Below are 12,320 nucleotides of genomic sequence, written 5' to 3'. Positions count from 1 at the left end.
CCACACCGCGTCTGGCAGAGGCTAGGACAGTGTTCACGTTTTTCAATTCTGTTTCTCTACATAGTATTTTCAGAGGTAAAGGGCAGTGTTTTTGTCAAAATCGAACCCACGGCCCCCCAGGTGACTTGTCTGTCCCTTTGTTTAGGGGAAGGTGAGGAGGGCTTGTATGAAGTGAGTGCAGGTGCCCGCGGCTCCAGGACCTGCCCCACTCGGCTCTGTCCAGGCTGCCATCTGGTGGCAGCTGAGGGGACTGCGACGGCTCCTGCCTCGGTGGCGCTTTCCGTGGGGTCCGTGTACTTCTATTTCAGGAGGGCTGGCAAACACACGTGTCCTTTGTCACTCAGAAACACAAAGCGGCACCCCCCCTAACATGCCCACGAGAGGTGGGACGCAACGGTTAAGGGGAGACTGGCTTCCTTTTTTCCTCGCTTGGTCTCTACTCTAGACGCATCCGAAATTTCCACGTTCTGAGTTCATCATGTGTTTCGAACAAAGGCTTTTTTAAAACTATTTTTGAACTTTTTTTGAACTAAAGAGCCAGCCGTGGTCCTAGGTGTTTTGTCTCATTTGATGTCTTGCAAATTACAAAAATAACGTTTACGTGGACGGTATCAGGTGAAACGGCACAGAACAAAGCTGTGTTAAAGACCCCCACGCCCCGGTGCACGTTCTCTCTCCTCTTTATTACAGGAAATACTAAAAACCGCGGGGCCTTCTTTTATAGGCGCAGATATTACTGTGGGTGAACAGAGGATTTCTGGTGTCTCGTGTATACGTATGATATTTATCTGTTGCTGGTGAGTGGTCGGAAGGGATTCTACACAAACCGCAGAGCAAAAAGGCAGCAGACTTTTCAGCGGTGGCTCGACAGTCTGTTAAACTGGGCTTCGTATTCGACCAGCAGTTAAATTACCCTCCTTACCTTCATTAAAATTCGTTCTGCAGACCACCTGATTCTAGGGAATGAAGGCGTCGGGCCCGGGAGACTTAATAAACCGATTCCCCTGCAGACCAGTTGCTATATAGCCCACTTTTCTTGAGTGATTTGAAGTTTTCAGGAAGATTTTTATTCCCAAGGGGAGAGGAGATCCCCACTTGAAATGCTAGATCGTCGTTAACTCAGCACATCGGCCCAGGGCTCTGTGGGGCTCTGCCAGGGACGGGGAGACAGAACCGTCCTGAGCAAAGACCACCCCGGGATATCCGCAGTAGGCTGACGTGGCATCCGTATCTGCAAACATAATGATCGTAGGTGTACGTGTTTACACACACCAAACACGCATACCGACAAACGGCAGGTGCTGTGGCACACAGCTGGAGAGTGTGTACCCGGCCACATCAAGGAAAAGGGCACATGGGGTGGAGATTGCCTGGAAGGCTCCCGTGAGACACACAGGCTCGCGCTGGCCCCGGGAGCGCCGCCAGCTGTGGCCAAGTGGAAAGGAGAGGCCTGTGGGCGGGGGGAGGACTGGAGTCCCAAAGGCCCCCTCCCCCACCCACGGGGCTCACTTAACAAACTGGGAGTGAGGCCAGTCTGCTCTTTGGTCCATCCCCCGGCCTGAGGATTGACCTCTTTGCTCACGTTTCCTCTCCTACTCTCACGACATCAAGGAGACCAGCAAGATGAAAGTAGAAGGTTCTCGCTAAAGACCCAAGGGTGGGCCTGGTGGGGGGACCAGATGTGGTCGCTTCAAGACCCCGGGGCTGAACTTGGATCTGTTGAGCAGGAGACCCTTGAGCTTGGCTGAGCTGAGAGCTGGTTCCAGAAAATACCTTTTTTTGGATTAATCGAGTATTCTGTAGGATTCCATGGCAGCCTCTTGGTTGTCTGGTTCGCTCTTATATTTGCTGTGTCATTTTACTGTTGGCTTTAGGTGTCCTGCCCTCGGAGAGAAGGGTGAAGGCGTGAGGGGTTTGGAGGAGAGAAGGTGGCTATTAGCGAGCCTTGCCGGCGGGGGACGGATGGTGAGGCCGTGGGCATCCGGCCCCGTGTGGGCCCAGGGTGGGCCCAAGACAGGGATCATTCATCCTTACGAGAGATCGCTGCCTTTATTGAGGCGCCCCTGCACCCTCAGGCTCTCCTGTGCGCGGCTTCATGGTGGGCTGTTTACATGTCCACGAGCCACCCTGCCGTGGCCTCCGACCCAGCTCTGTCGGGATTCCTCAGCCTGAGTTCGGACGGTCTGTGGTGCAAGCGTACAGGGTATCTGCAGAGCCCCTGATCGCCATCCGGCCTACTGAGTCAGAGCCGTGGCCCGCGCTCGTCGTGTGCACCTGCGGCCGGCTCCCTGGAGGTCAAATTTAGGAACATCTGAGCCGCAGGAAGGAGGATCGGAGACGTGAGGGGAAAGGCATGGTTCGTTGTCAGCTTCCCCCAGAGGTTTGGACACAAGCGAGCCCCAGGTTCTCTCACCCACCGTGACCTTCCCGGTGCGCTCGCGGCAAGGAGCTCTCAGCGTGCACCAAAACGAAAACAGTCGCCCTTTGTTGGACGCTCAGCAAAGAAGGAAGTAGGAGCGGTGCCAGCCTCGGCCTGCTGACCCTGAGATACCCTTGAGGTACAGGGTCTCCCTTGGGGGTGATGCCCTGGGTCCCACTGAGACAGGATCCTGCCTGAGGAAGGGGCAGAGCGACCTCAGGGACGCGTGTAAACGGGAGACACGTAAAAGCCAAATTTGGAGGGGAGGGGGTCTCACTTTTCACCTGGCAGATTTTCCTGTGCCTTCACCCCCCTCCGCCAGCTCCCCACATCTGGGCATCAGTCCCGAGACGGTTAAACCAGAGTCTTCATGGGGACTCTGTTACTCATGAGAAGTAGGAAAACTTCCAGCCAGTTCCGCTGCTTCCTCTCGCTTGGGAGACCCAGGCAGCGGGAGTCAAAACGAGGACTCTGGTCGCGTCTTCCAGCCCCAGAGGCTCCTGGTCCTGCTCTCCCTCTGTAACCATAGTAATGTGGGGGGTGGTGAACAAGCTGGGCGCCTGTCATCCTCTCCCACATCGGGGACCGGCACGCACAACTGTGAATCTGTGAAGGAAGCTTGTCCAGTTCATGAACGGATCCCTGATGACGAGGCTTTCTGCAGTCAGCGTGGGTGTCCTTTAGCTGTTGTGTCTGCCCGGAGATTAAGATCGGTGAAAAACCACACAGCGAAGTTCGAGCTGGCCCACCAAGCTGCCCGCGAGCCCCCGCCGTGCCCGCACCGCCTGGCAGAATCATCTCCGCGGGTGCTCGTTGGCAAAGTAGTTTTTAAATCACAAAGGAAGCTGATGTTTCATTGTTACCCGCGTGCCCCTTAAATCCCTGTTACCCGCTCAGTGATCTTAAGCGTTTAGTATTTGTCCACTTTCCTCCACAGGTTGAAGAGAGACCAGACAAAGATTTCACTGAGAAGGTAAGGAATTTCCGTAAGCCGTTAGGTGGTGTCGTTGCTGAACGACGAGGGGCCTGACACGCGTGGGTGAAATGAACAAGAAAACGTGTCGGTTCATCTTTGATAAAGACTGTGTGTGGCCCGCCAGCCGGCATCACAGCCATGAGGGGTCCCCAGGACTCACTTGTAGCGTGTGTGTTAAACCCCACAGAGAGGCAAAGGCATCCACCGTGGGCCCGACCATAGAGCGTAAGGTTAATCCAGGCCAATTCCCAGGCACCCACGAGGCCCCTCAAAGTGAATCTCTCTTTATCGCTTTCTGGGAGCCACGGATGATTTTCCGATTGAAAACTGAATTCAAGTGAAAGTTCCGTAACAGTAGACTCGCGAGTAATGCTGGTTTCGTCTGAAATCACATTCGATCCTTGCAACCTTGCAGGGGTCTCGGAGCCTGCCCGGCCTGTCGGCAGCCACGCTGGCCTCCCTGGGCGGGACTTCCTCCCGGAGGGGAAGCGGGGACACGTCCATCTCCATCGACACGGAGGCATCCATTAGGGAGATCAAGGTAAGGCTGCCTACCTACTTATGACCTAGAGGAACCTTTTATGAAAATCAGCCTTCAAGTCTATATTCGTAAAGTTCCAGATCTTTCTTCTTGCTCCGGTCTCCCCTACCTGCCTTAAACACATGTTCTAGGCACCCGCAGGAAGCCACACCTGCCTGCCCCGCCCCCCCCAGCAGGGCAGACAGGTGCCCGTGCCCTCTGCACCCCCTCAGCTCCCTGGGCACACCCTGGCAGGGGCCCTCGCCACACCGCACCGCGGTGCTCGGCTGCTTCTGTAGACACTCAGTCTCCATATTTTGGAATGTGTTGGACACCAGATCACTCACTGCTCCCAACAACCCCACTTTCCCCTTTCAGTGTCTCCCATTCTCCGCCTAGAAGGTGCCCCTCTTTTCTATTTGTAATACGCATAACATGCTTTCAATAGATCTCATCGTTGTATCTTGGTAATTTTTTTTTCCCTTCCACTGGAACATAAACATTTTTCTCTTTTGCATCCTTACCACTCAGTGCGAGGCCACCGTGAGTGTGTGAGAGAGAAGTGCAGTGCTGTTTGTTAAGGTAACTAGGAAGCCCAAGGTACTGGCACTCGTGTCCTCTGGAGAGCAGAGCCAAGGCCAGAGGGGGAAATGTAAAGGATCGGAATTGGCTTCGCTGATGGAAGAACTTTCTAATAATTAAAACTGGTTGGGGGGTGCCTGGGCGGCTCAGTCAGTTAAGCGTCCAGCTCTTGACTTCAGCTGACCATGATCTCATGGTTTGTGGGTTCGAGCCCCACATCAGGCTCTGCACTGACAGCACAGAGTCTGCTTGGGATTCTCTCTCTCTCTCTCTCTCTCTCTCTCTCTCTCTCTACCTCCCTCCCTCCCTCCCTCCTCTGCTTGTGCATGCTCTCTCTCAAATTGAATAAATTAACTTAAAAAAATAAAATGTGCAAAATTGTAGTAATAGTGGCCTAAATTTTGTAAAATTTTGTGAAAATATCATGTGAGAGACACCTCAATTTTGATCTTTGTAGTTTTGAAATTTATTTTATTTTCCTTTCGCACTTAAGAGGAAAAAAAATGGAAAATCACTTGCTCAGATTTCCTGAATGAAGGAAACTCCCCAGAAATAGAAAAGATTTAGAGAACCACTTCTCTTTTTTTTTAATTTTTTTTAAATGTTTATTTTTTTGAGAGAGAGAGAGAAAGAGAGAGAGTGTGAGCAGGAGAGGGGTAGAGAGCGAGGGAGACACAGAATCGGAAGCAGGCTCCAGGCTCTGAGCTGTCAGCACAGAGCCCGACGCGGGGCTCGAACCCACGAACCATGAGATCATGACCTGAACTGAAGTTGGACGCTTAACTGACTGAGCCACCCAGGCACCCCAATGTGTGTTTATTTTTTTTTCGAGAGAGAGAGAATGAGTGGGGTAGGGGCAGAGAGAGAGGGAGACACAGAATCCGAAACAGGCTCCGGGCTCCCAGCCATCAGCACAGAGCTTGACGCGGGGCTCGCACCTGTGAACCGTGAGATCATGACCTGAGCGGAAGTCGGACGCTTAACCAAGACTGAGCCACCCAGGCGCCCGAGAACCACTTCTCTTTCTTCATGGTCGTGCCCCCTTTTCCCCTTGATATGATTTGCCTCTTTCACCAATTCCTAGGAACTGAATGAGTTGAAGGACCAGATTCAGGACGTAGAAGGCAAATACATGCAGGGGTTGAAAGAGCTGAAGGTACCTGTTCGTGGAAGTGTGGGCTTATGGTATTAACCCAGCTTAACCTTCAGAAATCCCAAAGACCTTCCGACTGCATGCCTCTTCCCGGGAGCCTCCAGACTGCAGAATTCCAAGCGGCAGGGACGCCGGCGTGGGCTCGCACCACGTGCATTTTGAGCGTTCTCCCAAATGCAGCTTTTGAGCCAAGACCTGAACGCCATAACCCTCAGTAGAAAAACTAACACGCTTCCTGATGCACGCTTTGTACTCACTCCCTTCCCCCCGGCGTAAGCCCAGTTCTTCCCACAGAAGCGGGCCGTCCGCTTGCAGGAGGGTGTCCGGGTTTCCTTCACGTTCCGCAGCCCTAACATACAAAGAGCGCTCCCTCCGTTTGCTTCTCAAAACATCTGATGTCTGCCGATGAGGCGTTCCGTACTGCTGTGCTTTTGAAACATCCAAATTATTTGCATGCTGTAGAATTTCCCTAGTTGAAGCAGTGTCTGAATGGGCACCATCTTGGATTTGAGTAAATACACCCCACTTTTAGAATGTGAAACGACTGCGTTGTGCCCACCAGGAGGTATGCTTGCCACATTCCCTGAAGGTGAGGCGGATAGTGTGGGCTGTGATCTCCGTGAACCTAGCAGTAGATGGCAGACCTCCCCCTTCTTTCTCAGCTCCCCAGAAGGAGTCTGAGTTTAGTATCCTACGAGCACCAAACAGAGGACACGTTGGTTTTAAAGCGACTCAGTAATCACTGGCATATTTGTCACCTCTCTTTGAAAAGAGGGGGAAATTATGACGGGCTCTCAGCGCGTGTGAAAAAGGAGTCACGGAACCAGCCGTGGAGCCACTGGTCCCACCTAAAGTCGTCGCCCTGGTTCGCACGTTGCAGGCAGCACTGGTCTCCGCGAGGCCTCTGACGGGACCTGTCGCACCGGACCGCACAGCGCCCAGCTCCCTTTAGCACTGGTGGTTCGCACCGCGGGGATTTACTCTCCCCGTTCTGGGGTCACCTGGCCCTGATCTGTGCTCTGGGATGTAAGCACTGGTCTACTCTGTGGCCTGGCCGGCACGGGTGTGAGACACAGCAGGGCCACATTGATTTTGCAGGCCTCTTTCCCCAGAGCTGTCCTTTCAAAGGAATGCGCTCTGTCCTTCCAGCACCGACCCAGTGAGGCCTGTGTTGTTTGCTTGGTTGGCCTGTGGGTTGAAACCTAAAATTCTGCCGAATCCTTTCCCGCCTCACAAGCCCAGGCAGGGGCAGCCGGCAGCTAGCGGTGGGTGTTCTGTTCTCTCCGCCATCACGCACTGGCTCTTTCCTGGGTTCTGGGCACATTTCTTGAGTGATTCCTTCAGAAACCTGTTGAGGGCCCCAAGCCGCCGCAGCAGGTGCCCCTGAGTGATGAGATCGGAGGCAGGAGGCCTGCCCGCGCTCAGAGCCTCCTCATCGTGTGTCTCCCTTGTGCTGATGGCCGTGGAAGCCATCTTCCTCCCAGACACAATTGAGAGCCAACTCCCTGAGTTAATAGCTGATGTTCTGAGTGGCTAATAACCGATTTGACCAAAGTGAAAAGGGGGGAATTTCTGTGCGTTTGAAATGATCCTGTATTTCTTCTCCTGGTTCATTTGCCCTAAGATTAGGGCTGGATTTTGTTTGTTTTGTTGTTGTTGTTTTCAAAGACCACTCAACTAATCTCCCTTTTGTTTTCTTACTATGATTTCAAAAACATGACATGGTTTCCGCAGGACTCGCTGGCGGAAGTTGAGGAGAAATACAAAAAGGCAATGGTTTCCAACGCTCAGCTTGACAATGAAAAGACGAACTTCATGTACCAGGTTGACACATTAAAGGACATGTTGCTGGAGCTCGAAGAACAGCTGGCTGAGTCCAGGCGGCAGTACGAAGAGAAGAACAAAGTGAGCTTCCGTGTGAGAGAGAATGGTGGAATGTGTGCGTTTGGGATAATGGCGCGTATGTGGAGTGTGTGTGTGTGTTTATGTGTATGTGTGTTTGTACGTATGAGTTTTTTTAGTTTATTTTTACTTTTTAAAATTTATTTATTTTGAGAGAGAATGCATGCACCAGTGGAGCAGGGGCAGACACAGAGGGCAAGAGAGAATCCCAAGCAGGCTCCACACTGTGAACGCAGAGCCTGACTCGGGGCTCGAACTCAAAAATCCATGAGATCACGACCGGAGCTAAACTCAAGAGCTGGGCGCTTAACCGACTGAGCCACCCAGCAGCCCCTGTCATCATCTTTTTCTTTTTTGTTTTTCTTTTTAATTGAAAAAAAAATTTTTTTATGTTTATTCATTTTTGAAAGACAGAGAGAGACAGAGCACAAGCAGGGGTGAGGCGGAGAGAGAGGGGGACACAGAATCTGAAGCAGGCTCCAGGCTCTGAGCTGTCAGCGCAGAGCCTGACGCGGGGCTCGAACTCACCAGCTGCGAGATCATGACCTGAGCCCAGGTCGGACGCTCAACCGACTGAGCCACCCAGGCGCCCCTGATCGTCTTTTTTTTAATGATGGTCCTCCACTTGTCCAGGAAGCCCAGACATCTGAGAATAAGAATGCCATGCTCTTTGCTGAGGGATTTGCAATAATATTAAAATTAATTATTATAATTATAATATTAATATTAGTATCATGCACAACTTCAGTCTGTAAACTAGAGACAATTCTACTGGGAGATTATTTGTGTGTTTGCATGTAAGGTAAAGTCATAACCATGAAAAAAACATGCCTGTAAAAACCAGCATGTTTGAATGGTCATAAATGGAGACTTTAAGATGTTCCTGTGGGGGCGCCTGGCTGGCTCAGTCGGTAGAGTGTTTGACTCTTGATCTTGGGGTCCTGAGTTTGAGCCCCACGTTGGGTGTAGAGATTACTTAATAATAAAATCTTTAAAAATTGTTTTTCTATTAAACTGCATTTCTGGATTTTTATTTTGTTACCTCTTATCACCGACAAGAAATTGTAGGTATCAAATCTTTTAAGAAAACGATATTTATTTTCACCTGATTGGAGAAAGTCACAGTTATTCTATTTAAGGATTAAATACTTTCATTAAGCTAAATTAGGTTAATTTATGATACCAGCAAAAAGTCTGAGCCTGTGTTGAAATTAATGACAGAAGACTAATTAGATGTTCTTTGTGGAACATAAAGTAAGGAATACTTGTTTTTCAGATTTTTAGGAATTATTTGGTCTGTCAACCCCTGGGATGTTGTCTGATTTTTCAGAGTTGCTGAGATAAGCAAAATTTATGTTGTGTGTGTCCCTATCTTTTTTTTTTAACTGACTCTGTACCCTAAATCCCAAGGGTCAAAACCAAGCTGCCATTAACACCTCAAAGGTCTCCTTCTTTGACTGCTATAGAGTTGATTTAGAAGCTAAAGAAGAATTTTATTTATGAAGTTTCTGGGAGCGAGACTCTGAAACAAAGGAGAAACTTTCCATGAGACCCGCTGCTCTGTTGGAATATAGGAGCAGAGAGAACGTTCTGGGCCCCATGTGTGGGGGAGGACACATTAATGCCTTCTAAGTACCCCTAGGATGTCCTCACTTAGGCATCAGGAAGTAGACCAAGAACCCCCAAATCTAATTCCAGAGAATTTGGATGAATCTGGAATGTTGTCCCAAGCTGGGGAGCAGGGCCCAAGCTGGGGAGCAGGGACCGAGCAGAGCCCCCAAAAGGCAGGCCCTTGTCACAGCTAGGAGGGTACGGGGACCCTCGGACTTCAGAAAGTGGGCGAGCAGTGATGCCAGGGTGAGAAGTGAAGGTCATGTACCTTCCAGAATAACCCCTCACCGACCTAGGAGATGGACCCCGCTGTCCCCTAAGCTGTCGGCTGTCAGTTGGATACCAAACCGTCCTCAGGGACCGTGCAGCGTCTAAGCTTCTCGGGGACCTCAGAGGAGCGTGCTGCCGGGTCCCTGGGGTGAGGGCGGGGTCGGACTGGGCGATCTTTGTGCTCCCCACCTTTTCCTGTTTTGTCCCTGGGGCGGGGGCCCCGGAGTACAGAGTTGGCCATCCACTTAGTTAGATACGCTTGCCAAAGTAGACCATGTCTACACCCCTTTTGGTCCCCAGTGTTCCTTGTTGAATTTCAAAATCGGGAAGAGTTCCCTCCGATGTCCGTGGCACAGCCACCCCCCCGCACGGACAGCCTGGGCTGCGGCAGCCCCTCGGGGAAGGGGCCCCTCCTGGGCCCTGCCGGCCCGCGAAGTGTCAGGGGGCACCTGTCAGATGCACCGGGTCCTCGGGGAGAGCTCACGGTAAACCAGAAAAGTGCAGAGAAGTGGGCTCACGTCGCTAAAAGGCCTTGAAAGCTGTGACGGCGGGTATGGTAACAGGTAGTCTGTTCCAAGGTCAGTTAAGTCGTGGGAGCGCGGACTAGGAAGAAAGTGCGTTCGCACCGCCACGTGCACGGTCAGTCTTTTCCTCCCTGGTCGGTGTTTTCCTCCCTCGTAGGAGTTCGAGAGGGAGAAGCACGCGCACAGCGTCCTGCAGTTCCAGTTTGCCGAAGTTAAGGAGGCCCTGAAGCAACGAGAAGAGATGCTGGAGGTGGGTAGCCCTTCCCGGTCTTCTCTTCTCTTTGTGGCTTAGGAGGGCGTTGCGGGTGCATTATGAAAGTGAACCGTTTTCTCGAAAATCGAGAGTTCAGGCTAATTCTTCATCATGCCTCGCCTAAGGAGAACAGTCCCTTTTGCTGGTGAAGATTTTCATTCCTTTTTGTTTGTTTGTTTGTTTGTTTGTTTAACGTTCACTTATTTTGAGAGAGGGAGAGCGCATGTGTATGCGTGAGCAGGCAAGGGGCAGAGACAGAGACTCCCAGGCAGGCTCCGCACTCAGCACAGAGCCCGACGCTGTGGGGCTCAGTCTCACAAGCTGTGAGATCGTTCGTACATGACCTGAGCGGGACGCTTAACCGACAGAGCCACCCAGGCACCCCGAAGGTTTTCACCTTTGGTGGCTTTGCGTTTGTTTTGGGAGGTGTGACAGAATGATGGCCCCCTACGAGGTCCACGTCCTGATTCCTGGGATCTGTGGATGTGACACCTTACCCATCCCAAGGGACATGGCAGGTGTGATTAACTTAAGGGCCTTGTGATGGAGAATTGCCCCTAAATTATCTGGGGGCACGGTGTTATCACAGGGAGGCAGGAGAGTCAAAGGCAGCAGCGGGGAGGGAGCAGAGGCTGGTGCCTAGGGAGGAAGGGCCGTGAGCCAAGGAACACGGCGGCCTCTGGAAGCTGAAAAGAAGGGGAGGGTACAGCTTCTCTCCTAGAGCCTCCGAAGAGAGTCCAGACCTGCCCTCACCATAACTCCAGGGCGTAAGACTCATTGTGGACCCCTGAGTTCCAGAACTCGAAGAGAATAAACCCGTGTTGTTTTTAAGCTGCTGAATTTGCGGTAGCGTGTTACATTCGCAACAGGAAACCGATACAGGCTTGGTTCTAATTTTTTAACCTGATCAGAACTTTAGTGCCTCTGAGAATTTCCCCCAGGCAGGATTTCCGTCTGCGCTCCGGCAGCTGGGGACGAGGCGGAGGAAAAGGCTCCTGCGTGCAGAGAGACAGGTCGAATCAGGGCTGATACCTGCTCCCTGGGGCTCCCTGGGGGTCAGAGCTCTCCAGCCCACCCTTTGTCTTCTCGCTTAACCCTTTATCTGCTTTCTTTCTATCTGTTCCTATCCTTCAGGAAATCCGACAGCTACAGCAGAAGCAGGCGAGTTATATCAGGGACATTTCTGACCTTCAGGAGACAATAGAGTGGAAAGACAAGAAGATAGGGGTAGGACTCCCACGTCTGTGCAACTGTTCACACGGGCAGTCCGCTAGCAGATACAGTGCTTTGGGTCTTCGGTTTGCAGAAACACTTGCATGAGCGTGCATGTGGCCCCAGGTGACACCAGGTAGTAATACCGAGAACGCACTGGCTTACTCAAGCTGCCGTTAACTCTGAACCTGAAGCTGACTTCCGGGACGGGGGGTGGGCATGTCGTGGACACTCACCGGGCTCTCTGCCTGCACGGAGCAGGCCGGCAGCACGCTGAGATGTAAGGAGCGAGGAAGGCACGCTGGGGCAGTTGGACGGGCGAAGGCTCCGGCCTCCTGGAGTCAGTCTCTGTCTGGCGTTTCCCGGGCTTTTCTGAAAGGCATTTGAGGAATCGCAAGGCGGAGGGCGCTGTGCCCACCTATCCCCACCTTGAAATGTGCCCCTGGAGGCCTCAGCCGCCCCCCTCCGTTAATGACAAAAGCAGCCCACCTGCCTTTAGGCGCGATGAGTAGGAAGGAACCCGCTTAGGGTAACCGCCGTGCTTCCTGATGACAGCCGTCTTCCAGAACCCGGCGCCCTCCACGGCGCCAGTGCGGGTCTCCGAGGTGGGAGCACACCGTCCGTGCGCGTGCTTCGCGAGGCCGTCCCTGTTGTCCCTTCCGTCTCCCCTTCCACGCTCGCTCAGGACGTGGAGCGCGTGCGTCTGCTCCAGGACCACGTGGTGTGCATCGGGGACAACAAACGCCGAGCGGCGACGGACAGAAATAGGATACAGGAGCCTCCAAATGTTAATGCCTTTAAAGGGAGCGTGAGGCGCCATTTCTCGGCTGGCGTAAATCCCCGAGGAGCTTATTCTTGGCGTTTTGTCTGTATCTTTAAGCGTATCCTACACAACGCC

General features: G+C 52.4%; 1 protein-coding gene across 5 annotated transcripts in view; it reads left to right on the top strand.

Moving 5' to 3' along the window:
• The window catches only part of LRRFIP1 (LRR binding FLII interacting protein 1), an 83,686-nt gene that overhangs the window by 52,925 nt on the left and 18,441 nt on the right, over positions 1 to 12,320 (top strand). For 2 of the 5 annotated variants that reach the window (XM_047082692.1, XM_047082689.1), the window contains exons 3-7: positions 3,357 to 3,392; positions 3,811 to 3,936; positions 5,582 to 5,653; positions 7,385 to 7,555; positions 10,115 to 10,207. In XM_047082692.1, coding sequence (XP_046938648.1) covers positions 3,357 to 3,392; positions 3,811 to 3,936; positions 5,582 to 5,653; positions 7,385 to 7,555; positions 10,115 to 10,207 — 498 coding nt within the window. The remainder of the gene's footprint in view (positions 1 to 3,356; positions 3,393 to 3,810; positions 3,937 to 5,581; positions 5,654 to 7,384; positions 7,556 to 10,114; positions 10,208 to 12,320) is intronic. The other 3 variants (XM_047082694.1, XM_047082691.1, XM_047082690.1) reach the window with 2 other exon arrangements.

Source organism: Lynx rufus, unplaced genomic scaffold (assembly GCF_022079265.1).
Source record: "Lynx rufus isolate CCGP_SWC_20201006 ecotype Redwood Valley unplaced genomic scaffold, mLynRuf1.p SCAF_2, whole genome shotgun sequence".
NCBI lineage: Eukaryota > Metazoa > Chordata > Mammalia > Carnivora > Felidae > Lynx > Lynx rufus.
The sequence above is the reverse complement of the archived record's forward strand: the minus strand, read 5'-3'. Positions and strand labels throughout refer to the sequence as shown.